Raw genomic sequence first — 26444 nt, 5'->3', positions numbered from 1 at the left:
GCTTCTGTTCCTCCTGTTTTACTTACCCCATCCATCCTGTAATGTGTATAGAGCGGTATCTTTGTGTCATAGTTGTGGTTTTCGGTGTACCATGCATATGTTCCTGCCTCAGTATCAGGAGATTTTTGTGAAAGTCTGTAAGGCTAAGACACTTTTGCCATGGCTGTGAGATTTAGCATTCCTTACTTTCATTAACTTCTGTTTTTCTTTTATCTTGCACCTTGTTGCTTCATCCTTGTATACATTATTTCCCCCCTTTATTCATTCTGATCTTGTTCCATTTTGTGTCTGTAAATCGTCTTGTGTTGAGAAGGAAGAGTACACAGTTTCCTTGACATTTTCCTGGAACTCCCCAAGGCTAGTTGCTTACAAGTGTAACTCCGTTTCCATACAGATGCAGACAATTAATACATCAGTCCAAGTGGGAATTATGTTTGCATTACTTTGCAGTACATAAGCTGGGAGCACATTGTAGAGGGTAACGTAAGGAAATATGAATGACTTAAAGTTTGAGTCACACAACCTTCAGTTAGCACGCTCTGCAGCCCTGAGCAAGTAATTTATCCATACTGAAGTTATGGGTCATTTTTGAAAACTGGAACTTGTACTTACATAATTTGCTGTGTGAATGCACCCTCTCAGTTTCTTCAGTTTGCCTTTGTCAAATTAACAGTTCTCATTTTTAGGCTAAGTCTTGATATTTAGCAGGTATGTGGTTATCTGTTATCTGTAGCAAACTGTAACTAGCAAAATGCTTTTGCTTCACACTGCAAATTAGGAAGAGTGTGCACCATGGTTTGTGGCTGTCTTTGCTGAAGGTTTTCATTTTATAGCTTCATGATTTGCAGAAGAGCTGAAGTCAACTCCCACTTTCTTACAGTTTTAACCTTTTGATAGCGAAGACTAGTTAGTGTTACTGTCAGATGCATATTGCAGTAGTTACTTACATTACTGTTTATTTTGATTAGGGCAGTTGTTTTTCCCTACCTACTTCTAAACTGCTTTATGTGAAAAATAGTGTTTTTATTTTCACATGCATTTTTGAATGCATAAGCTTACTTAATTTTATGGAAATCAGAGCCATTCCTGGATTAAAGTAGTGCTGTACTACAGTGTAGCATGTGAAATGTCACTTTTTTTTAGAACTCTTCTTGAATGGTGAGAGAAGCTTTTTCTTTTAAATTACATTTTGTTAACTGGGTTACGTCCTGCTCAGAAGATGTCAAACACTAAGGCTGCCATGGGGAGGAGGTCTGTAGCGATTACCAAAAACACATATTCTTGGTAGGGTGGTCCTTCTTATAAGGGAGAGATAATCACCCGTAAGCTGAATCTTGCTATGTAGTGTGAAGCACTAAGAAACACCAGGAGCCCTCCTCAGTATGTAGGCTGACTTGGATGTGTTTTTTTTTTTTTTTTCTGTTTACATCTTTTTTCCTTGTGGACTTGCTGAGACATCATTGTCCAGGGTAGAAGAGGCATGCTAAATGTTAGAAATGAGATTCATCAGCTATCTTACACTAAGGTTATGAACCTACCAGTTCATTGCTGCTTATGCAGTTCAGATTTTGAGTCCAATGTTTATTATGAATGTTTCCAGTATCAGTGCATAAGAAATCCAAGTCTTTGAGTTGACCACGTGTTAGTTCCAAAACCTAGGTATGCAGCGGCATTCCCTGTTGTCTGTGTAAAGGGCATGATGTAAACCACTTTCCATAACTGCCAGCCTTTCAGCATGATTACCTAAAGACTCAGCCGTGAGAAATTCTGTGCTTCTTTAGGTCTAGCAAGATGGAAGTAGATGAAAGTTGCCACTACAGGGGCAGCTGGAATGTCCCTTGGTTGATTCTAGTTCCATGCTGGTTACTGTGGAGATGTAAAGGATATAGAAGGATAGGCATTGTTCATTCTCTTGGGCCAAGTATGCTGCCCGTTTATCCTTTACTAGTGAGACATGGACTTTGCATCTGTTGTCTACATTGGCAGATGAAGAGGGGCTTGCTAAAGGTACATTTCTAGGAACCATCTTGGGGGGTGCATTCTGGGATGAGTGGACTGCTGTCCCCCTTTGTCTTATATATGTAGTTTAGCTGTAGTTGACCTGCATCTGGGAGGCAGTTTTATATAAGCGCTCTAGTTGGTACCTGGTCATTGCAGTTTGGAGCCAGGGATTCTTAATCCTAGGCCTTGACACGACAGGGTAAGGAGGGCCCATCTGGATCTCTTTTGCCTAGGCTCAAAAAGTAGACCTCCAGTATTGGACATTTGTGGGAGTATTATATATGATCACACTGGCTTTTCTCAAAATGGTAGCAACTTGTTTAATCCTCTCCCATGTTTAGTTGAAGTAGAGTGATTGGCATTTGTGAGTTTGAGGACATGTTTCCTTAATCCCAAGGCTGTGTTTTACAAGTTAGTGCATTGTGAGAACTGGGGATGTTGGAGAGTAAGGGAGCAGGGTTTATCCTGTTCAAAAATATTGCTTTTTGCACTGTTAATGTTGACAGTCTCTCACTTACATAATATTTTCAATGTTTCCCAGTGTAAAAGTTCAACCATACATTCACAGTTGTCTGATGTCTTATGGGGCCTGTCCTGTTTTGTGCAGGAATGCAGACTGTGAACTGTTGCCAGCAGAACCTTTCCAAGTTAACCTTCATGACAGGAGCAAAAGAACTGATGCTAAACAAAAAGAAAAAAACAAATAACTAGGTTGATTAATTAAAATACAGCAGTAGTTGCATTACATAGAAGGAAACAGTAAAAGTAATAAATTTGTTATTTTTCTTCCGGCTTTTCCTGGTTAGGGGTTGCCACAGCGGAACTCCAGTCCGCTAATGATTGGCAGTCAATTTTTATGGTGCCAAGGTGCTAGCCCAACCTTCAACTAAGGCACGCCCATTCACACATGTCTTTCGAATGCCACTCGACCGCGGGGAGGACATGCAGACTCCGCACAGAAGGCGCTCCAGCTAAGAATCGAACGGGAGAACCTCTTGCTGTGAGGCGACAACGCTACCGCTGCATCACCGCGGCTTCAGTTATTCCTTGCTCTTACCTGTTGGATTTAAATTATTGTACTTTAAAATATATATAGGCACTCTCTTTATATAAAAGTCTATCCTTCATGGACCTTCCACCCTTTCATGTTGTCATATTTACTGTAATACTGTTGATTGTAAACTATCCAATTTTCCATTGTGCTTTTCCTTAAAACTTATTGTAACAACATTTTTAATTCTGTTACTGGCAGTGTCTTTTGCTTGGTCTTGCAGTCTTGATTTAAATTTTCTTCTTGTTTTCTCTATCTAAAATATCCACAATTGCATGTTTTGGTGTATATTATCCCTTTGGTAAGTGATTAACAGTTGTTTCTTGAAACAGGTAGTTTCATTTTTTTTCATCACACTAATAATTTGTTCAGAAAGTAAAACTTTATTATTGGCAAATAAAGTAGCTGATGTTATAACCTCTACTAAGTAAGTGTGAACATTTTCAGCTCCCATCAAAAATCTCTGTACATTTTATGCATTCTTAACATCTCGCCAAATGATAACAATGAGGATACAAAATGTGGAGGTTGCAAAGTTTGACCATGTAAAATTGGATGCAACTTGTCAGTTTTCTAAATAACTTACAGTTTGTAGGTTTCTGTTTTTTTCCCTTCTATTAGTTCAGTGTCCTTACCCATACTGCCTTTGATAGGCTCATCCCCTGAAGGCAAGTGCCTTATCACCTGATCTTCACTGTTGTTCCAGTTAAGCATATTCCTGCCCATCCTGGATCTATGAGCATAAGAGGGTCACCCTCTCCCGTTGAGTTCTGGAGTGAGAATTCTTAGGATCCAGTCAACTTATCTTGTCCAACAGACAGTAGCAGTAATAACAGCAATTAGTTTTCACTATTTAAAGAAATGTTATCAATACAGAGCAGCTTTAAAGGTAAGAATATACTGCAGGCAAAGATCATTAAATATTTATTTAAATAAAACACTGATCTGTCCCAAGGTAATACAAGACTGATGATAACAAGCAGCCACATTGTGATCCAGATGCCTACAGTGCAACCCATCAGTCATAAAGCTCATTAATAATGTAGACCGAGTTTGTAGCAAAAGCAAAGTTCTGATATTCAGTGATACGAACAAGAAAGAAGCGAGTAAGCATTGCATATCAGCTCTAATAAAGTGTGACATAAGTCTCGGGTACCAAACCTAATAGTAGTACATTTGTCTAATGACAGCACCCACAAAAACAGAACAGGCAATATTATACAGACCTGCAAAGTGCATCTTCTGCTAAGCAGTCCACACTGTTGCAAGGAGAGTACTATAAATATGAATATGTTGTAAAAGTTTAATATATTTTTTTAAGTTTAATATTTTTGTAATCAGAACCAGTTCCAGTCAGTCTGCATACATAAGGAACTAAAGGACTCCTCCTCCTCCTCCATGGTTCCCAGAACAAAAAATGGCAATTACAGTGTGGTAGTATAGTAGAACTAGTAAGAAGTAGCAGCCAACACAGGTAGTACATTACGAGTAATAAGTAACAGCCAGCCCATATAGTAGAATATGAACAGTAAGAAGTAACAGCCAGCCCAGGCAGTATAGTAGGACTAGCAAGAAGTAACAGACAGCTCAGTAGTAGAGTAGGACTGGTAGGTAGTAGAGTAGGACCAGTAAGAAGTAACAGGCAGCTCAGATAGTACAGTAGGGTTAGTAAGAAGCAACAGGCAGCCCAGTATAGTAAGACTAGCAAGAAGTAACAGCCAGCATAGGTAGTATAGTAGGACTAGTAAGAAGTAACAGCCATCCCAGATAGAATAGTAAGACTAGTAGGAAGTAACAGGCAGCCCAGGTAGTATAGGAGGATTAGTAAGAAGTAACACTCAGCCCACTGTATGTCTTTGGTGCAGCTGGAAAACTAACCGGTCATAACAGACTGTCGTAAAGTAGAAGATAACACATGCCCTCAGTGTAATACACAGGGGCAGTAGTGTAACCAGTGAGCATGACAGAGTTGACCCAGCCTAGTGTTCTGTTAGTGTTGCACAAAAAATGGCATACCCAAAACAGTTTATGGAACTGTAGCTCAGGCAAAAAACATGATTCAGAATGTGTTAGGATGAAATTAAATGATATCCTGTCCAAACATTTTGCATTCTGACAGCTGTCTGCTGCCATCTTAGACAAACATCACAAACAGTAGCAGTTATTGTATCAGAGACTAGTAAAACAATGAGGCCTCCCTTCCCTGTAGCTCCTGTCACATGACAGACTGTCATGTGATCTGTGTGGTCCAGTAGGGTTCTTGAAGAGCGCAGCACCTCTGCATCTTACCACGCGATAAGGAGTCTGAGCTACTGGAAAGGATATGTAGCAAGGTTTGGAGATAGGATTCCATCAGGTTTCTGCCTTTCCTTTCTAGGTTACAGTCCTCTGTTGTGGATCAGGCACTGGAAAAGCTTTCTTCACTTATTTACATGGAATTGAAGGAAAAGGTAGATAAAAGACCCTTATCTTGACCTCTACAGTGGATTTTGCTTTGGGCTGTTGTAACGTTGCACTGATGCTGTAGTAAAGCAGCAGGCTGAGGTGATACCTGCACAGGATGACATTTCTCAGGATGAGCTAGGGCAGGCCATCCTGCATTCCCCTTTCTGGCAAAGATCCTCTTGGACAACCCATCCAGAAACCGTCTGAGGATTTCAGAGAAGAAAAAGAGGCCCTTCCTACTGTCAAGGAGAACCTGTGAGATTTACCCTCAACTTTTGCTTCCTTTCAGTAGTATCAGTACCAGTGAAGGAAAAAGTCCCCTCCTATGCTGAGAGATGCTGAAGTGGTGCTGTATTGGCCCTGCCAAGAGGGGAACTCCATGGGCCCAGTCAATGATTGCAATCTAGAACTCTATAAATAGATGGATCTGAAGTCCTTTTCATTCTTCCTTACTAGTGGGTTACAGGTCTGACCCTTGAATCAGTCTCAGCCGCATTTTTCAGACTTGGATCCTAGTCTTGAGCTCCTCCCTCCACCCGTAATGCTCTTCACTGTCTGTAGCTTCCTCAGATCTCGTTTGGCACCTAGCTGGTACAACACAGATTCCTAGTTTTGAGAGGATTCAGTGCTTGCAATAAGTAAAACTTCTTTTCTGCTTATATTTTTCGTCTAATTATCCTTCTTGCTAATTATATTCTCCTGATGCTGCTTGGATATGATCTTTGTTCCTGTATGGAGTCTAGTAGAGTTGATATCTTATGGTCATCATGGCAAGAAAGTTCTAAAATGGCATGGACAGACATCTACTTTATATAGGGACCATCCTGACATTCCACAGGGGAAAAGTACCTGGAGGGGAAGGGTGCTGAGCTCTGGAAGTTTGGCTTGACACAGAACAGCATTCTTTTGTAGATTTCCCAGTAAAAAAGTGCCACTGCTACAATGGTCTACTCAAACAGCTGTTACTAAGTTAAGTTCTTGCACAGTTATACTTGGACATGTGTTAAGACAAAATGTTACTAAAATAAGTAATACCTCATAATTGTGTTGAATACCCCCCTTATTTTTGTCTTCTCTTTTTTTCAGTCTACCAGATGAAATCTTTCCTGGTCATCATTATGGGGGACTGGATTCTGGATTTAATAGTGTGGACAGTGGGAGCAAGAGGTGGTCTGGAAATGAGGTAAGAACTCCAAGTGGCTTTGCCTATGTAAGCATGATAGACAGGAAAGAATGTGAATTTCAAAAGCATGTGCAAGCAGGAATTGTTTTCATTGTTTTGTCAAACAGCTTGTATAACAGCTTATTGACAGAAACATGGCTTGATTTGTATTCTCTTAATGTAAAATATTGTCATTGGTTACGCCATCACTGTTGACACCATTACATAGCTCTCTACCCTTCTTTCCCATATATATGAAGTGTGAATTTGAATTGTATAGCTTCTGTAATAGATGTTGCTTTAAGTAAACTCTGTGCTTCAGCTTTTGCCTACTTTGAACTACCTAGGTTATTTTATTGTTTGTTTTTTTTTTTTTCTAGAAATTTTATGTCTGCATTCTGGAATTGCTATATTCCATTCATCGATATTCTGTGATTTGTATTGTTTTTTGTTCCACTCTTCTTTCACTGTGTAAAAGGAGTGATTTGTTTTTTAACTTCATGGTATATAAATACGTCACTACCATCTATGAAACCTGCCTAGTCAGTTATGTGCTTGTTTAGACTGGCAGATTTGTGACTTTTACTGTCCCCCATTGTTAGTACTTGTAAACATGTGAGGTGCAAGGTTTCTTTTTCTTTTCCCATATAGTCACTCATTTTGAATTTCCGTGCTCCATCCCTTCTGCATTATCATATGTTCTCTCTCTTTTTTGGTGAGAAGTGCTTCCTGTATAGTAGTTTGAGGTCTCGCTTACTGTTGATTGTCATATGGTAAATTTTTTTTTTTTAAGTAGTCATTTATCAAGTGTATTTTTTAATGTGTTGTCCCTTTTGGGTTTAAGTTCTTTAAGTTTAATTTGGTCGTAATTATAAATTTCATCCCTTTTCAGTGTCCCAGTTGCAGATTTTCATCTGTAACAGATTCTTGGATTGCCCATTTTGAAGCTGGTGGATTTTGTTACCTGTACCTGCAGAATGGAACTAACTGCGGTGGTGGTGCTGCAGTAGCATTGTCGCCTCACAGTAAGACGTTGTCCTGTTCGATTCTTAGCTAAAGTGTCTTCTGTGTGGAAACATGCATGAATGGGTGTACCTTTGTTGAAGGTTGTGCATCAGGGCTGGCAACTCGGCACGTAAAAATCTACTGCAAGTCATTAGCGGACCGGAGTTCCGCTGTGGCGACCCCTAACCGGGAAAAGCCGAAAGACATAACTAACTAACCTGCAGAATGGAACTGAGCAGACCATGTTGTGATCTGTCTTCTCAGTGGTCTCTGATCTTTTCACCCTATTTATGTGCCGCTTTTAAACCTGACAGCAAGTGTATTCTGGAAGTATATTTGCAAAACCAGTACAGTTGCGTTTATGTTGCTGACATTGCTAATGCTGTGCTAGGTCTGACTGTTTGCTGGATGCAAACGTTCCTTGGGCCATACGTAGGTGCCTTAGCACTACTTGCACAATAAAGCATTTTTTTTGCTCAGACTCCACTTCAGAAAACCTTCTCATGTGCTGAGGTATTTTCATAACGTGGGATATCTAATGTTTCAGTTTAGCACTTTAGGGATTATATATGAAGATCAGTATTGCAGACTGTCACGATGTGACTTTAGTAGGAATTGCAAAGCCGCTGCTTCAGTACTGAGGCAGAAGGCAGATGCTTTCATTTCTGACTGAACACATTCAGAAGTGGAAACTGGGCTAAGATTTCCTTGTCCTTTCTACTTTTGCGTGTTGGATTGCTTGTGAGGTAAGATGGATTGATGCCTTTTATTTCTAGGAACTATTTTCTTATACCATAAAAAAACACCCTGCATTGTTTCTTTTCCCAAATATTATGGGCTCACTACAGTCTGAATGATCTCATTAGATTTTATATGTACCTAGAAACATAGAGATTTGATGTTGTAGACCTTTCTCCGTGGATGTTTGATTAGGTCATCCTTTCTACTGCCTTCAGTTTGTCTGTTGTCTTCAGCTAACGGTCTTGGGGCACTTACTGTGAGGCTGTGCTCTGGACATTTGCCCCTAGTTGTTTTCTCCTGCTTTCTCCATTCATTTCTCATTTACTGACTTCTGTCTTGGAAAATGTTTCAAGGTTAATGCCTATAAAGTACAAGCTATCAAAATGCTCTATATAGTTAACAGATCATGAGGCAGGACACTCACTGGCATTCTCTCTACGGTTTAGGAGAGAAGCAAGGCGTAAATCACTTGTAAGTACTAAGGGTTCGGCTGGGCCACCTGTAGATGCAGGGTGGGGTGGGCAAAGCTTCTGGTTTACTTTGCTTGTTGTAAGAAGGCAGTTGTTAAAAATGTTGAACATAAAGATTAGTAGGGGAAGCTCTCTGTGTGATCCGCTGCTTAGAGCACCTTGAAAAGGTGAAGAATAGAAGACAGTCATCAGTTACATCTTCCTGACAAGTCTTTCCTTTGCTGGTTCTGAGTGTCACCAGCTTCTTCTCTTCTACAGAGGCGTTGAGTTTGCACAACTTCTCTTCCTTGGCAGATGATGAAGGCCCCACGGGAGGTTCATGTGTGGCAACCATCTTGGAGTGCTTGTTCTGAGGTGTGAACATCGTGCATCTGTCAGTCAAGCAGCTAGGTTTATTACCCATGAGTGGCCTGCATCGACAGAGGGGGACTCCTTGTTTACAGTGGGCAAACATTGCACTGTGGCTCAAATTAAGGAATGTCTGCAGGCTGTCATCTTCCTGCAGTTGTTTAATATCTGGTGGAGCCTGTCCTTCCAGTATCACACCCTCGGGGAACATTGACTTTTGTCAGCTCCAAGTCCTACTACAGTCTGTCTCGGCTCTGCTTCATATTTGGAAGGCATGACTCTGAGTGACATTGCCCTGTTTCTTGTCCTCCTCTGTTTACTGCTTGCCTACTTGATCCCTCTCAGATGGACCAGCTGCGGGTCCACCCCACCTACACCTAGGTCCAGAAGTGGTCCTCCTTCACCTTGTGTTTTAGGACTAGAACTCTGAGGGCACAGATGCTGTTATTTCTGACATAAGGACAATGATGTCCCTCTTTTATAGAAACCCTGCCCATGAAGCTCCTCTGTAACTTGACTTGTGGTTCTTTTTCTTCCTAGAAGTACTTGAATGAGTATATGGTGAATACAGAAAATGAGTTTTGAACTATGATACCCATATGCTTAGGAGTACCATTCTTGCAACCTGAAGTATCTAGGTATACTAATCTGCTCCCAAGGAGGTATCTGCCTTCTGTAACCTGCCCCCAGCTTGATGAAATGAGATTCTTTCTAAATATCTTTGAATTCAGTCTTCCATGATCTGCTGTTCATCCTACCACCTGATATGTAGTCTAAACCTTTGACAAGGTATGCAAGCGAGTTTCCTTTTATTCTATGTTTTTACTTGGATTCCACAACAATTTTGACTTCTTTATCCATTATTCCAGCCCTCCTAGAGGAGCACTTGCAGGAAAAATATTTGATCTTTCCAAATTTGCGATCTTTAACACAACATACTGTAGGCATCTCTCATGTGGGCAGCTGCAGTTTTGACCTGAGACATTACTGTGGCTAGTATCGCTAGCTTGGTCATGCATCTTTAAAATGGCATTGCTCAGGTGCTCTTCATTCCAGAATGAGCTTAAGTAGGCCATCATAAAGCTTGCTTACCAGGGGAAGTACCTGTTTGAGCAGGCTTGCCAAGATTTGATTGAAGACCTGGAAGGAAGCAGGACCCAGTAACTGTAGTGGGCCACTGCAACCCCCTCCTTCTATAAGCACATATATTGTCTTCAGTGGCAAGTCAGCCCCTGGGGAGTAAGAAGCCCTTCTCACAAGCTGAAGAGTGCACCAAAGCATCATATGTTTTTTCAGCTGTTGGCTAACCCTGCCTAAATAACTCTACATGGCAGTTGCATTCCTGGTTGCAGTTCCAAGTTGTCTTTAGGGAGGGGTGTTGTCAGAGTCACTCCAGCTGTAACATCACTGGATGTTGACATGACGGTGGCTAGCTGTATCCTAGATCTCTGCAGTTCTCCAGTCAAGGACTAGTTTGTCTCTGCAAAACCCTGTGTAGAGGCCCTTTTGGAGCAGAAAGGGTACTTCCTTCCTTCCCATGTTTGGCCCATAAGTTACTTCACTGAGCACGTGGCATATTATGTTATAGATATTCTGGTGGTTTTAAGACTATAAGCTGTTAATAAGCTTCATTCAAGAGTTTTATACCCTCAAACAACTTTTGCCAGCTGTGTGAAAAGGTGCAGATCCTACTCAGCTGGCAGGCTGCAGGTATTTCCTTACATCTGCTCCTTTCTTCCCTGATTTTCCATAACATTTGAACATGATTTCAGGTGAGGAAAGGCTGTGGGGGTAAGCTGTGCTACACTGCACACAACACTGTGTGATGTGGCAGAGAATGATGCCAGCCATCATGAAGGACAGCAGGCCGACTGCAGTATAAAGTGAACCATCCAATAACTTATGTTAAAGACCAGCAACATCAGTTACAGTTAACGTTTTTATTCATTTTTTCTGTTTTCACATTATACTGTATTTAGAGTGCTACTGGTTGTTAATGTATGCAAGAATCTGAGTACTTTTACTATTGCTGGCAGTCATGCCTTGTCCTCTGGGTGAGGAGGGGACAGTAAAATGATTTGAAAAGTTTAAGAATGCAGTTTTACTTTGTGTGTGAGTTGTGCTACCCTGTGTTGTGGACATGGTAGCCATTGTTCATGTATATCTTTCTGGTATTTCAAGGTTATGGTGCATTTCTGCACTGTGTGAGCATGTTATACTAGCCTGTGTTGCCAAGGTAGTCATCACAGTTCCATATGCGTGAGCTACTGGTATTGCAGGTTAAGTCTAAGTTGTATGCTGTGGTACTTGTGCTAGCCTTTATAACTGAGACTGCTACCAAGGTCAGTGTGTGTTTTTGACTGAGAACAATAGGCTGACAACTGATGTCATAAACCTGTTCTTTCAGTCCGCAGATGAGTTCTCAGACCTGTCCCTCCGGATAGCTGAGTTGTCCAAGGAACAGAAGCAGCTAAAAGAGAGCCACAGTGGGAATGGTGAGCAGATTTATCCATTGTCTTAATACTTTGAATTATTTTTTTGATATTTATACTGTTTGGATTTTCCTTACCCATTATAGCCCTTAATTTCAGTTTTCATCTACTTATGTATTTGTATCCTTACAAAGTACTTGTCTGTTGCATATCGGGCCAACTTTGATAACTGTCTCATAAAATTATCTACTTCACAGAATATTGACAGGTTTTTAGTTCATTTTAAAATGATTTCACTTTAAAACTTTGTGATATAGGTGGCTGTCAACTTTGAAATAGCATTTGCACTTACTTTCATTCAAGATGTCTTTCAGCATTTGGAGTTCGTACTCCTGCTTATGTTGCAAAGTGTTACAGCAGGATGTTGTAGGGGCCACTGTGTTGCACTGTGGAAGGCCTCTGTCATAGACCTGCACTGTTGCAATATATTACATCTGTAGCTCTCATGCTGGATAACAACGTAAGATTGTATTAACCATCACTAATTCTCCTGTTAAATATGGACAAGTTATATATTTTCTTGTATCACATTAGTTTTTTATAAGGGGGTGTCTCCACTTTCTATCCCTAAGGTTCATGTTTTTGATACAGCTGCCATGGGTGTTTAGAATAGAAGTATTTCCTTCATCACCTTTTATTTTTTTCTTTTCTTTTTTATTGCCTTGCTACAATGGAATATGTCTGTTTGTTACATGGTTGCAATCCTTTTGTATAGCAAAACTGATAATTGTATATAATATATTATGTTGTGCCTTTATGTTTCTTTCTGTTATAAATCTTGCAAAACTAATAAAAATTATATTTTGGAAAAAGAAAAAAAACCATAAGATTAACTTTTTTGCACAGTCTGAAATCTCACTTCCATGGCAGAAACTGGAAGGATCATCAGGCTGACATATAACTTGATTTTGCTTGTTTTTTATTTAGCCAAGTTTGTTAACTTTTGAGTGAATGACTTGCTAGAAACTTGATATTATGTTTACAATTTAGATTATTGGTTTGCTAGGCAGCTGTTTACAAACTGTGGCATACAGTTTGTAGTGTAATATCTGACAGCAGTCTAAAAGTGATTTAGATTTGTAAAATGCAGACAAAGCTGTTGGCATTCAGTTGATGTACAACTGTTAGAATGGAGTTAAGGTACTTAATCTTAGAAGTAAGCCAGAAGGGTCCATACTGGAGCCAGCACAGTGAGGAGAGTAGGAGGGAAGTGGGCAGGGATGCCGAACAGGCTGTAGAATCATAGGAAGTTACTAGGCTATTGGCCCAGAGGCCCTTATAAGCCTAGCCAAGAGTTTAGCCCATGTTTAGACAAGTCAGCACCTAAAGCTCCTGTCCAGCAGGGACACAGGTGGAATCCCATGGTTGTATTTCCTGTTTCCCATCCAGTTGTCCAGGCTACACTTAAAAAGGGATAATGAGGTACTCTGCTTGACATAGAGAGGGAGTCTGTTCCACAGATGGGAGAGTCTTTAGGACATAAAGCTGTCTCGGCAACAAGTGCTGCTGATGTCACAGACCAGGTTGAGGTTGTTCATGTGGGTTACTTGAGTAGAGCTTGACTTGTGGATATGCAGCAGTCCCATCAAGGCAGGGTCTGAGATTGCTTTGTATGCCAAACAGAGGTCACATATGAGGAGTGTGTATGAAACTGAGTAGAGGGACAGGGCTTTTAGCCTATCTGTGTAGGCTAGATGTTTGAGGCCCTGGATTCTCCTGGTGAGGAACCTCTGTGGTCTGTCCAGCTGCTGCATCTGCTTTGCAAGGCACATGCCGAAGGGGGCATTGTACTCGATTATTGGCCTTATAAGGGAGGAATACAAGGATGTTAAGACCTCCTTGTCCCTGGATGAGCTACCCTTACTTATGAGGTGGGCCATGTAGAAAGCTTTCCGTACAATGGAAGCAACATGGTGGTCAAAAGTCAGGTTGCTATCGACCTGGGTGCCCAAATCCTCCCGACTGATTGTGTGCTTAGGACATTGTTATTAATGTGATAATATGTGGGGACATTACTCTCCCCAAAGGGAATGATGATGCATTTTTTGGCATTCAGCTTGAGGCCATGTTTCTGGCACCAGTTATTTGGGTGAGAACCTGTTGGTGGACTCCCACATCACGTAGGGAATTGATGACCGTGCCCAGATTGCAGTCATCTGCAAACTTGGTTAGCCATAGCCCACTGGTTTTGGCAAGCACCTCAGAGAAATATATCCCAAATAACAGAGGCCCCAAAACCAATTGCTGGGGTACTCTGCTTGTTACGGGTGTGCTGCTTGAGGCGGCTTCCCCTATTTTGATTATGTGAGTTCTTTCAGGGAGCTAGTTTGCTACCCTTCTGGTAACATATGGATTGATGCTTAGTTTGATGTTTATAGGTTCATAGGTTGGTACTAGGCTATTGGCCCAAGGGCCTATACAAGCCTAGCCATAACAATTCCCTGGATATTTCTTCCTACAATATTTACTTCCCTTGACCCTATCTAGCAGGGCGACTGATGTGATCCCCGGGGTGAATTTCCTATCTCCTATCCAATCGTCAGGGTTCCTTTTGAAGATGGCCAAGGAGGCGCTCTGCTTGACATGTATGGGCAGTCTGTTCCAGAGTATGGCGCGTTTATCTATTATGCCTGAGCGGGGAATAGTGTCGAAGGCTTTGGCCAGGTCAAGGTAAGTGGTGTGCACAGTCATCCTCTTGTCCATGGCTTTGGTGACTGTCTCAAATGAAGTCGACCAGATTTAACAGACATGACTGCCCCTTGACAAAACCAAACTGTGTGGGGTTGAGTGTTTGAGGTTGCCAGTGTCACTGTTAATGAGATCCATGATAATCCATTCTATGGCCATGCAGGTCAGGCTATTTAGGCTAATGGGTCTATAATTTCCTGGATCAGTGGACGCTCCACCTTTTGTGTAAAGGGATGACAGTGGCTGTCCTCCACTCAACTGGGACCAAGCCAGTACTTGGGCATTGGTTGAATAGGGTGCCTAATGGTGCTGCAAGTTCATGCCTGAGTTAATGTAGGATGCACCCTGGGATGTTATCGGGTCCCATGGAGGCTGTATTTTTTGCCTTTGAGTGGGCAGTGATGACCTGTTCCCTAGAGATACATGGAGGGGGCAGGTATTGGGGATGCCCTGATTTACTGATGGGGGGACAGAGGGGTGACATCTTCACTGAATCTGTCAGCCAGTAGGTTGGCTATATCTGCATTTGTGTATGAGGTGTCCTTTACACCAGTTCTGAACAGATCTGGGTGATTGCTTTGAGATTGCAGACATATGTAGATATGGCCAGTTTGGCCTCGAAGTTGGCTTTAGAGAATTTCAGTAGTGCTCTTATTTGCTTATTCAGGATAAGGAGAAATTGCTTCCAATTGGGCACCTGCTCCTTCTTGGTCCTGGACAACAATTTTTGGATGAAAAAAAAAAAAAGCTTAACCAACAGAGAGTGAGCGAACAACCTGAAGGGTCTCTGCCTCTAGTCTTCTCACAGTAAGAAAGCCAGTAGAGAGATTTTACTAGTTAAATCGTTTCCATTGTTCCAAAGGAAAATGCTACAGTGACGGGAAATAGTTGAAAAGCTGCATTGATGAATTTGGAGTACCTTTGACTCGAACCAGAGATTGATGTTAGGAGATTGGGATAACCAGGAAGTAGACCAGCAACAAACTGAAAGCATTAATCCCTCTAGGTGTATTTGAGACATGTGAAGTGTTCTGTAAGAAAAAGGTAGATGAAAGAAACTGGAAGTTTGACTGATTTAAACTGGTGGAAGAACTGTGAAGCATAAACCTCACTTTGTCATTCATGTTTAGAAGTCCACTGCATGGAATAAAAAATTACTTTAAGGAAAACAAATTTTACTTTTATTAGTATTTGTAAAAGCTTCATAGGTTCTTAGGTAGGCACTAGGCCATTGGCCCAAGGGCCTATATAAGCATAGGCAAAAAGGAATCCTGGATTTCACCATCCAGGAAAATTATTTTCCTGTGCTACTGTCAAGCAGAGCCACAGAAGTGATCCCCGGGGTGAATTTCCTATTTCACATAAAAAAATAGACCAGCAGACTGTGGCAGCTACTTTCTTATATTTAAATAGTAGTCATAACAACAGTATATAAAAGGCAAACAGACCGGTTTTGGCTACTTACTTACATAGCCTTCACCAGTGTAATAATACATAATTAACTAGTCATTTATATACTATCTATAATGCCTGTGTAACCAATTAGAGATGCTCATTTAACCCGGGTGCAAACAGCTCTCCCAATTTAATTATCCATTGCTTCTCTTTAGTATTGAGCAATTCATGCCAGCCTGATTTATTGAATTTTATTCCTAAAACTCGATCAGGTATAATAAAATGGAATAATGCAGTTTTATGGGACTCAGTATGTTTATGTAATGCATTTGTATTTCTTTTGTTTTTAATTTCACTAAAGTGTTCTGATATCCTATGTTTTACCGGTCTCAAAGTTTGACCTATATAGAATGCAGAACATTTGCAAATGGCAAGGTAAATAACCCAGTCTGAGTTACAATTGGCAAAGAAAGGGATATATACTTGACTAGTATTTTTAGTATTAAAACTTTTAGTTTGTAATATTCTACGACATCGTGTGCAGTGACCACATGTAAAACATCCTATGGCAACCTGTCCCGCTAAGGTACTTTGTAAGCTTTCCTTTAGCCTATGGGGCCCTTGTTTATAATGATTAAAGAAAGATGCTAAATTTTTTCCATTTCTAAAGAAAAATTTAAATTTGTCCCTGTCCCCATACGGAATATTTATTATCGGCCATTCCATGTTCCAGTTCCCAACTACTATCCATTAATGTCCCAGTGTTTCTACCAAAAGTAGTCACAAACCTAAGATTGTCTTTGGGTGTATCAGCCTTATTCTTATATTGTAAGAAATTTTCTCTCTGCATATTGTCAGCCATATTTTTGGCTTGTAAAATGTGACCTGCTTTGTAACCCCATTCCTTAAATCTATTAGACAGGTCATCTCTGAAATGCTTGTAGGAGTCATTCATCGAGCATATACGTTTCACCCTCAAATATTGAGATTTAGGGATATTTTTACATATATGTGGGGGGGAGATAGCTGAAGGCATGGAGAAGGGAGTTATATTCAGGGAATTTACAGTAGACTTCTGTTAAAGTGTTGTCAGGAGCTTTAATCACCATAGAGGAGCTCTCTGATCACGTAGCCCAGGCCGGTATTACCCTGACCTTGAGTAGCATCTTGCCCTCACCAAGAATGATGCCGCAATATGAAGACAAGATGATCAATTTCAACAATTGGCTTAAGTATTGGTGTCATTCAAAGGGGATACAGTGCCTGTCAGCCTGGGATGACATGCTCGACAAGCCACGATGCTTCGCTAGGGGCGGCTTGCACCTGTCACCCGTGGGCTTTCGGATATTGGCAAAGGCTCTTGCTACCCCCATAGTGCCTTTTTTAGGCAAGGCTCAAAAGACAAACCCACCTCCATAGTTATCACAAGGGATAAGAAACGCCAGAAGTCTAAACCTCAAGATGCATGCACTCGAAACTCTCCTTAGCATGCAGAACATCGATATCTGTGCACTAACAGAAACCTGGTTCAAGGCTCCCGAGAGCACCCCAGCACTACCAGGTTATACCTCATACCATGCTTTTCGGCCCCAAAACTTGGACCGAATCACAAAAGGAGGGGGAGTATCGATATTCTTCAAAGATACCCACATCTCCAGGTTGGTGACAAAGCACGAAGCATCAGAGACTATCCATGTGCAACTAACAGTGGGTAAAACTGCCTTCCAGTTTATAGCCTGCTACAGACCACCCTCCCAAACCCAGGAACCCCACTCGGCCTTCCTGAGAACACTGGAAAATATGAAGGTGTCTCCAAACACCATTATATTGGGCGACTTCAACTACCCAAACATAGGCTGGGAGCATTACTCTAGCTCCAACACCCTAGCCCAAAGGTTCCTAGAATTTATAAACTCAAATGCTATGGAACAACTTGTTACCACTCCCACAAGAGGGGAAAACATACTGGACCTGATCATCACCAACATGGGGACTCTATGCTCCAGACCAGAAGTGTATCCCTCACTGGTAAGATCAGACCATAAACTAATCTCACTGGATATTCACATCCCGACCCCACCCCCTGCCCAGAAAACCACAGTGAAAAACTTCTCTAAAGCAAATTTCACACTCCTCAAAACCGAGGTAGAATCCTTCAAAGCCCCCGGGCCTGTGGAAAATACGGCCCAGACCGCAGAATCCTTTATAAACGCATTCTATGAACACCTTCAGGAATGCATGGATCATGCGATCCCAGATAAAACCAAGACCCAGTCCTCCAAAGGCAGACGTCCTGTCTGGTGGATCCCAGGCATAAACAAACTATACAATAGAAGGAAGAAGCTACTAAATGATAGAGCAAAATCCCAAAAAGGGAAGGCATCACTGATCAGTATTAGCAAAAAACTACGGGCACTCATAAAATTGTCTAAGGCCAGCTTCGAGAGAAAAATTGCCTAGGACACCAAGGATAATCACAAGGCTTTCTTTAGTTATGTTAGGAACCTGGGTGGTAATTCCCAGATATGCTCAGAATTGGTCCAAAATGACAAAAAATACACCGAACCCACAGACCTTGCCGACATCCTAGCTGACAGGTTCAGCGCAAACTCCCCCCCCCCCTCCTCACCAAAAGGGCAAATATCTATCCCAGCAGAGTGCTGCCCCCCCTGACATCTCAGATGCTCAGGTAAGAGCTGCCCTCTCCAAAGCAAAAAATACAGCATCAGTGGGACCAGACGGTGTCCCGGGCTGCGTATTACATGAACTCCAAGTAGAGCTAAACCCAAACATAAAACTACTGTTCATTCTCAGCCTTACTACAGGATATGTGCCCAAAAAGTGGCGTACAGCAACAGTGGTCCCTCTCCACAAAGGTGGTGCCTCAACGGATCCTGGAAACTATCGCTCCATAAGCCTGACTAGCTTGGTCTGCAAAGCTATGGAAAGGATCATCATGGACCTCATAAATAAAGATATTGGGGACCTACAGACACTGGATCCTACCCAGTTCGACTTTAAGGGCAGATCATGCCTCTTAAACCTGGTTGATTTCTTTGAAACAGTCACCAAGGCCATTGACAAGGGGAAGGTGGTCCACACAGCCTACCTGGACCTCGCAAAAGCCTTCGATACAATACCCCACTCGGGCATTATAGATAAGCTCACCAGCTTAAATATAAACCCCTATGTCACTAGATGGATTGCAAACTGGCTCAAGGACAGAACCCACATGGTTAGAATTGCTGGAGCCATGTCAGACTCCAAACCAGTTACAAGTGGTGTCCCACAAGGCTCAGTCCTGGGATCTCTCTTGTTCGGTATATATTTCTCGGAGGTACAGGCCAACACGGAAGGACTGTGGCTGACCAAGTTCGCAGATGACACCAAACTGGGCGCCATAATCGACTCTCCAGCCGACACAAGCATCCTCCAAAAGGGCCTCATAGAAACAGACAACTGGTGCCAGAGCCATGGCCTCAAGCTAAATGCCAAAAAGTGTATAGTCATCCCCTTTGGCAAAAACAAAGTGCCCACAAATTACCACATAAGTGGTAATCCATTAAGTACAGAAGAAGTAATTAGGGACCTGGGGACCCAAGTTGATAGCAATCTCTCATTTGACAACCACGTGGCCAAAGTGGTTACAAAAACATTTTATATAGCCCACCTAATCATGAAGGGATTCACATCTAGATCAGGGGAGGTCATCATGCCTCTTTACTCATCCCTCATCAGGCCCATAATTAAGTACAATGCCCCTTTTGGGATGTACCTTACCAGACACCTGCAGCAACTAGAAAGACCCCAAAAGTACCTCACCAAGAGGATCAAAGTGCTCAAACACATGCCATATGCTGCCCGGTTAAAGAAACTCCAGCTCTACTCAGTGGCATACCGCCTGTTCAGAGGCAATCTGTGCCTGACATATAAAGCCATGTCCAACCCGGAATTAATGAACATGCTGCACCTCAGAAAATCCAAATCCTATCGAGCTACGCGCTCGAGAGACTTGAACCTCAGCACTGAAATAAATAGGACGTGCTGGAGGGGACAGATTCATAACCCAGAGGCTCCCTTCACTCTGGAATAAAATCCCAGTCCAGGTTAGGCAGAGTCCCTCATTGACTCTCTTCAAGAGGAATCTTGATGAGTGGATGGGAAGATCGTAGGTACCCTGGGTATCACTTTTGTGTCACTGTTAGACAGAGGCACATTATACTAACCTCGAAAAAGGGCATAGCAAAATAAATTTAAAATGGGTGGCGAAAGCCAGACACATTCTGGCTAGGCTTATAAATGTCCTAGGGCAGATAGCCTAATATGAACCTATGAACCTATAACATCCAGGAAAGTAATCCTTTCTTTGTCCTGGTTTACCATAAATTCAATCCCTCATTTATTTTCGTTCAGATATTCAACAAATTCTTTCAGATATTCCTCATCCAATCTCCATACCATCCAGCAGTCATCTGAATTTCTCTTCCAGATGTCTATTTCTTCTGTATACAGATTATGGGAGGTATCATATATGATTTGCTCCTCAATATATGCCATGAATATATCGGCATATATGGGAAAAATGATGCTCCCATAGCTGTACCTTTAATCTGTAGATAGCATTTTTCTTGATAGAAAAATACATTTTTAGTGAGTACATGCTCGTTGAGACAAAGAAGAGTATTAAAGCCAGGTTGGTCTAAGTCTGAGCTATATAACCAGTGTTCCAGTGCCTCAATACCAGCCCAGTGTAGAATGTTGGTATCTGTCCTCCTGGGGGATTATTGAGGTCTTTGTGAATTTTCGGTAGAAAATATATATACTGGTTACAGGGGTCTGACATCATCAATTGTATCCTAGTACTATCAGTAATGATTCGCTCTTCTATAGCTAAAGAAAGGAACTCATCAGTCTGCGTCCTAAAGTATATAGTGGGGGTGTATGTGAGATGCACGTAATATACTGCTGTCCACCAGTTGTTTATTGGCCTCCAGATCATATTGCTCCCAGTCTTGTACCACCACTGCCCCTCCTTTATCAGCCCTCAAGATGACTATATCATGGTTATTCACTACTTAAAATAGTGGTCATCTCTTCCTTAGTTACATTACTAGCCCTAGCATAATTATCTCTGGAACTAAAGTGTAAATCTCTAAGAATAGTGTTTTGAAATAGTAGTACATTATGATTCATAGGGGGATAAAGGTAGACTTGTATCTGAAATCCTCTTGTTTGTCCATAGTTTCCTTATCCTGAAAAAATAATCACATCCTTTGCAACATTTTCTTCACACACAAAAGAGCCAGGTATAAATGATAATCCTTTATTGAGAATCTTTTCCTCCATAGAGGAGAGGGGGTAGGATGACATATTTAACACATTCTCATTTATTGTTTCTGTACATACATCCAAAAAAGCCCCTCCATGTTTTCTATATTTTCTGTGTTTTCTGCCCCCCCCCCCACCTTTTTGGTTTAATTCTAAAGGGATGCCGGAATTCCTTCTCTTCTGTGCTAGTGGGCCTGTAGATGCTGATGTGTCTGTATCAAACCCAGAGGAAGAGTCTTCCCCTGAAGTGTCTGTACCAGAAGTAGGGAATTTCTTAAGTACGATCTTGGACGTTTCTTTTTGGAAGAATTTCTGTACGGTTGTGAAAACCGGACATGTTCATCCCCATCTCTGGTAAAAAGGTCCCCTTGTTCATAATCTTCCACATCCCTGAGATATTTTTTTTTCTCTCCTTTAGTTGTTTCAAGACTCTCTGTACTCAACTTTTTAAGACAGGAGATGTATGTGGGTTGTCCCTCGTATTCCTTGATTTGTTCGCATAATGTGGTGAAAACAATTATTTCAGCATCTATAGTTGTATCATGGTATCCGATTAGGATTTCCACAAAGTTCATTGTGGCTTTATGTTGTGCTTCCCTCCGTTGTTTAAGAAGGACATCATCTAGATTATTAACAATTGGCTGCGTTCTAATTCTTAGGCCCCTTGGTGTGATTCCCTTAATCATGTAGGCCTTAAATAACTTAGTGTCAAACATTATTTCTAAGATATCTCATATGATTAGTCAAATCGACAAAAAGTGATTCACAGGTATCCTCCTTGTTGAGCAGCATGGTCCCACTTTCTGACTCTTTATCTATTCCTATGCCAAAAAAAGCCAAATCGTCCCGATCGGAGGAAAGCCCCTGCAACAAATTTGAAATTTCCATACTGAGTAAAATGGGTGTATTAGATTCAATGTAAGCCCCCAGATATATTCTATTATGGGACAATATCAGCCCCTGGCCTCCATATTTGGACAATGTCAGCCTAGGCAATTAGATACAATAATTCCTTATTAATGTATTGAAATATATTACTGCCCCCATTGCAGCTATTATAACATATCGTATGAAAATGATACCGGCCAGAACCAGTATAAAATCTATAATGCCTCACTGAGTCCAAGTGATCATGTCCAGTGCTGAGTCCACTATGGGCTTATAACAACCATGAATATAATTTACCCTATATGAACACTCGTATATGAAAAGTCCAATAATATCTAATAAAGCCAAAAAGCTATAACCAAAGATTATAAATCAATTCAGAATGTAGGATCATACCCCCTCATGAAGATATGTGAAAATATCATCCAAATGAAGGCCAAGGTCAATAATTCCAGATACATATTTTGTTTACTCAAAACAGGTATATGGGGTTCAGCATATAGTATCAGAATCATTGGCATATACTAAGTATGTATAAATATGGTATATCCATGTAGCTATATCCAAAAAAGTGATCAATCCAATAATATAGAACTAAACCATAAAATGTTTAGATAATACAAAAAAATATAACTACTTTAGTATTTCCCCTTATATATCTTGATCTTATAATCCCTTACAAATATTATCAGTGTGCATTATTCCTAGTGAGAAAATTGAGTGTTCATCTATTATTGAAGGTTTAGGCAACCTATTTAAGGTATTATAGAGTCATATGTGTGTCACTTGTATATCTCAACAAAAGTAGTTATTATATATATCCACATTATTGTGTGTATAGGCCCTAATTGTAACATTTGGTTGGATATACACATAGTGCTGAATAAGGCACCTATATTCAATCACACAAGTTTGTATTCTACTCCTATATTTAAAAGCCCCTATTACCCTGTTGAATATAAGGAGGTTCACTACATTCCACTAAAAAGCCTACCTATAAACAATGTAGGGAATAGTATTCTTAGTCCCATAAGTTGTAATATGCACTATCCATCCTCTATTCAGAACTCAAAACAAGCATTGGGTTCAAAAACCTAATATATACCACATATATAACCCAACATAAATAGTGCCTAGCTTAGTTTAGTTTTTTATGCAATTTTCAAAATTATATCTTCAACTATTCTGTTTAATAATGTAAGATAGACTGTAACTGCAAGTTAGAAACACAAACGGTAGATGTACATCATAAACGCTCAGAACACTAAAGCGGCATAGTTTTAAATCATACTAAATAGCAAAATACTGCTATAAATATGCAGAGGCCAATAGCGTCATATTATCTGAAAAGGAGTTAAACACACAACACATTTCTCATGATAATGTTTCCAAAATCAGATTTAGCATTTGGTGTATGTTGTTTCCAAATTACATATTTGAATATTCACCCATTTAGAATAATAATATGAATCGAAATGAAACTTCAGATTAAACAACAACTAGTAAGTGTGGACATATAGGACACAAAGTGGCCATGTATTAATTCCCGCTAGAAAGCAAAATACTGCTTTAAATGTACGGAGTCCCTTAATTTTATATTACCTAAGATGGGATTAATCACCTACCACATAAAGATAAATGGTCTCCGAAACATAGAGAGCATGTGGGCGGCAATTAACAAACCCGCTAGCTACCAAAACACTGCTATATAAATGCAGAGGCCCCTGTTGTCATGTTATATAAAAATGGGTTTGCTAGACAACACTTTCCACACAGGAATATAAATAGCGAAATAGCGAATATATCATCAAAGACGTTTTATTCCCATTTCAATATAAATTCCAAGTGTTCATTGTCATGGAGTTATTCTTCATTCAGCCTCTATCCGATCGATGTTCACTTTTGCTGGCGAAGACTGATTAAAGTAGAGGAAAAAAAAAACAAAGACTGTCGTCGTTATAGTATTGTTTCACCCGATACAGATTTCACCACATAAACAGTTCCATTCTTGAAAAAACGCCAGTCACTATATCTTGGTGCAATCAGTACAAGTTTTATGTGTAAAACTGATTTGAAGTAGAGAGGTTCCCCTGTTATAGCACCAGATTTTAGTCATCAAGCATTATCATTTTTAGAACTAAGTCAGTATCGTACCAGATTTGAAAAACTCTCATCATTTGCAAAAGCTTAATAATCAAGTTCAAGGAAATCTGCTACACCCATTTAACATGCGATGTCGACCAAGTGCACACTTAGTGAGGAACCATTAGGTTTCATACACGCACAGTATTTTTATAATTAGAGTGCCACAAGCTGCCTGTCTAGTTTCCGCCCATTATTTATTGCTGTGATTAAATCCAATAATAGCTGCTATTAGGTACATCCAAAGTACTTACAAGCATTGTGAAGAATCATTGATGAGTAGACAGAAGCAAATTCACTGTGCTGAAACGATACAGTCCACCCCAATTGAAAAGAAATTATAATTCCGATAAAAAATGGTTTAATACCAGGCCGGTCACCAACATACTCGTAGCCAGCATATGTAACCACAATAAAACTCACTCCAATTCCGTGAATCACCGAAGAAATGGATACAGCATCCACAAATAGACCTCTGTCACATCAGGCAAGGAAAATATACTGAAATAAAATATAGATAGGGTAATAACCCCTTAGCTCCACAGGCCCACAGCAGAGAAGAGAACAAATCCAGGCCAGATGTGTTTCCTGCAAGTTAGGCATCTGCAAGGTCTCAAAATACATAAGCATATCAAAAAAATAGACCAAGCAGACTGTGGCAGCTACTTTCTTGTATTTAAATAATAATCATAGCAACAGTATATAAAAGACAGACCGGATTCGGCTACTTACTTACATAGCCTTCATCAGTGTAATAATACATAATTAACTAGTCATTTATATACTGTCTGTAATGTCTGTGTAACCAATTAGAGATGTTCATTTAACCCGGGTGCAAACAGCCCTCCCAATTTAATTATCCATTGCTTCCCTTTAGTATTGAGCAATTCATGCCACCCTGATTTATTGAATTTTATTCCTAAAAACTGATCAATTATAATAAAATGGAATAATGCAATTTTATGGGACTCATTATGTTTATATTATGCATTTTCGTTTCTTTTGTTTTGTTTATAGGTAGGTTTTAAGTGGAATGTAGTGAACCTCCTTATATTCAACAGGGTAATAGGGGCTTTTAGATAGATATAGGAGCAGAATACAAATTTGTGTGATTGAATATGGGTGCCTTATTCAGCAGTATGTGCATCTCCAACCAAATGTTATAATTAAGGCCTATACACACAATAATGTGGATATATATAATAACTACTTTTGTTGAGATATATAAGTGACACACATATGACTCTATAATACCTTACATTAGGTTGATTAAACCTTAAATAATCGAACACCCCATTTTCTCACTAGGAATAATGCACACTGATAATATTTATAACATAAGATCAAGATATGTAAGGGGAAATACTAAGGTAGTTATATTTTTGTGTATTATCTAAACATTTTCTGGTTTAGCTCTATACTATTGGGTTGATCACTTTTTGGATATATCTACATGGATATACCGTATTTATACATACTTAGTATATGCTAATGATTCTGATACTGTATGCTGCACCCCATATACCTGTTTTGAGTAAACAAAATATATATCTGGAATTATTAACCTTGGCCTTCATTTGGATGATATATTCACATATCTTCATGAGGGGGTGTGATCCTGCATTCTGAATTGATTTGTCACCTTTGGTTATAGCCTTTTGGCTTTATTAGATATTATTGGGCTTATATGAGTGTTTATATAGGGAAAATTATATTCATGGTTGTTATAAGCCCTCTTTAATTAGTTTTGTAGTGGACTCAGCAGTGGACATGATAACTTGGACTCAATGAGGCATTATAGATTTTACACTGGTTCTGGCCGGTATAATTTTCATATGATATGTTATAATAGCTCCAATGGGGGCAGTAAAATATTTCAATACATTAATATGGAATTATTGTATCTAATCGCTTAGGCTGACATTGTCCAAATATGGAGGCCAGGGGCTGATATTGTCCCATAATAGAATATATCTGGGAGCTTACATTGAATCTAGAATACCCATTTTAATCAGTATGGAAATTTCAAATTTGTTGCTGGGGCTTTCCTCCGATTGGGACGATTTGGCTTTTTTTGGCATAGGAATAGATAGTCAGAAAGCGGGACCATACTGCTCAACAAGGAGGATACTGTGAATCACTTTTTATCGATTTGACTAAACATATGAGATCTCTTAGAAATAATGTTTGGCACTGTAAGTTATTTAAGGCCTACATGATTAAGGGAATCACACCAAGGGGCCTAAGAATTAGAATGCAGCCAATTGTTAATAATCCAGATGATGTCC

At 40.2% G+C, this 26444-nt stretch overlaps 1 protein-coding gene across 2 annotated transcripts in view; it reads left to right on the top strand.

Moving 5' to 3' along the window:
• Nucleotides 1-26444, top strand: part of LRCH4 (leucine rich repeats and calponin homology domain containing 4) — a 1419989-nt gene that overhangs the window by 915113 nt on the left and 478432 nt on the right. For both annotated transcript variants that reach the window (XM_044077349.1, XM_044077347.1), the window contains exons 7-8: nt 6584-6680; nt 11631-11718. In XM_044077349.1, coding sequence (XP_043933284.1) covers nt 6584-6680; nt 11631-11718 — 185 coding nt within the window. The remainder of the gene's footprint in view (nt 1-6583; nt 6681-11630; nt 11719-26444) is intronic.

This window comes from Protopterus annectens, chromosome 7.part0, assembly GCF_019279795.1.
Source record: "Protopterus annectens isolate FY-2018-M chromosome 7.part0, PAN1.0, whole genome shotgun sequence".
NCBI lineage: Eukaryota > Metazoa > Chordata > Ceratodontiformes > Protopteridae > Protopterus > Protopterus annectens.
Note: the sequence above shows the minus strand (reverse complement) of the source record. Positions and strands in the feature narration are given on the sequence as shown.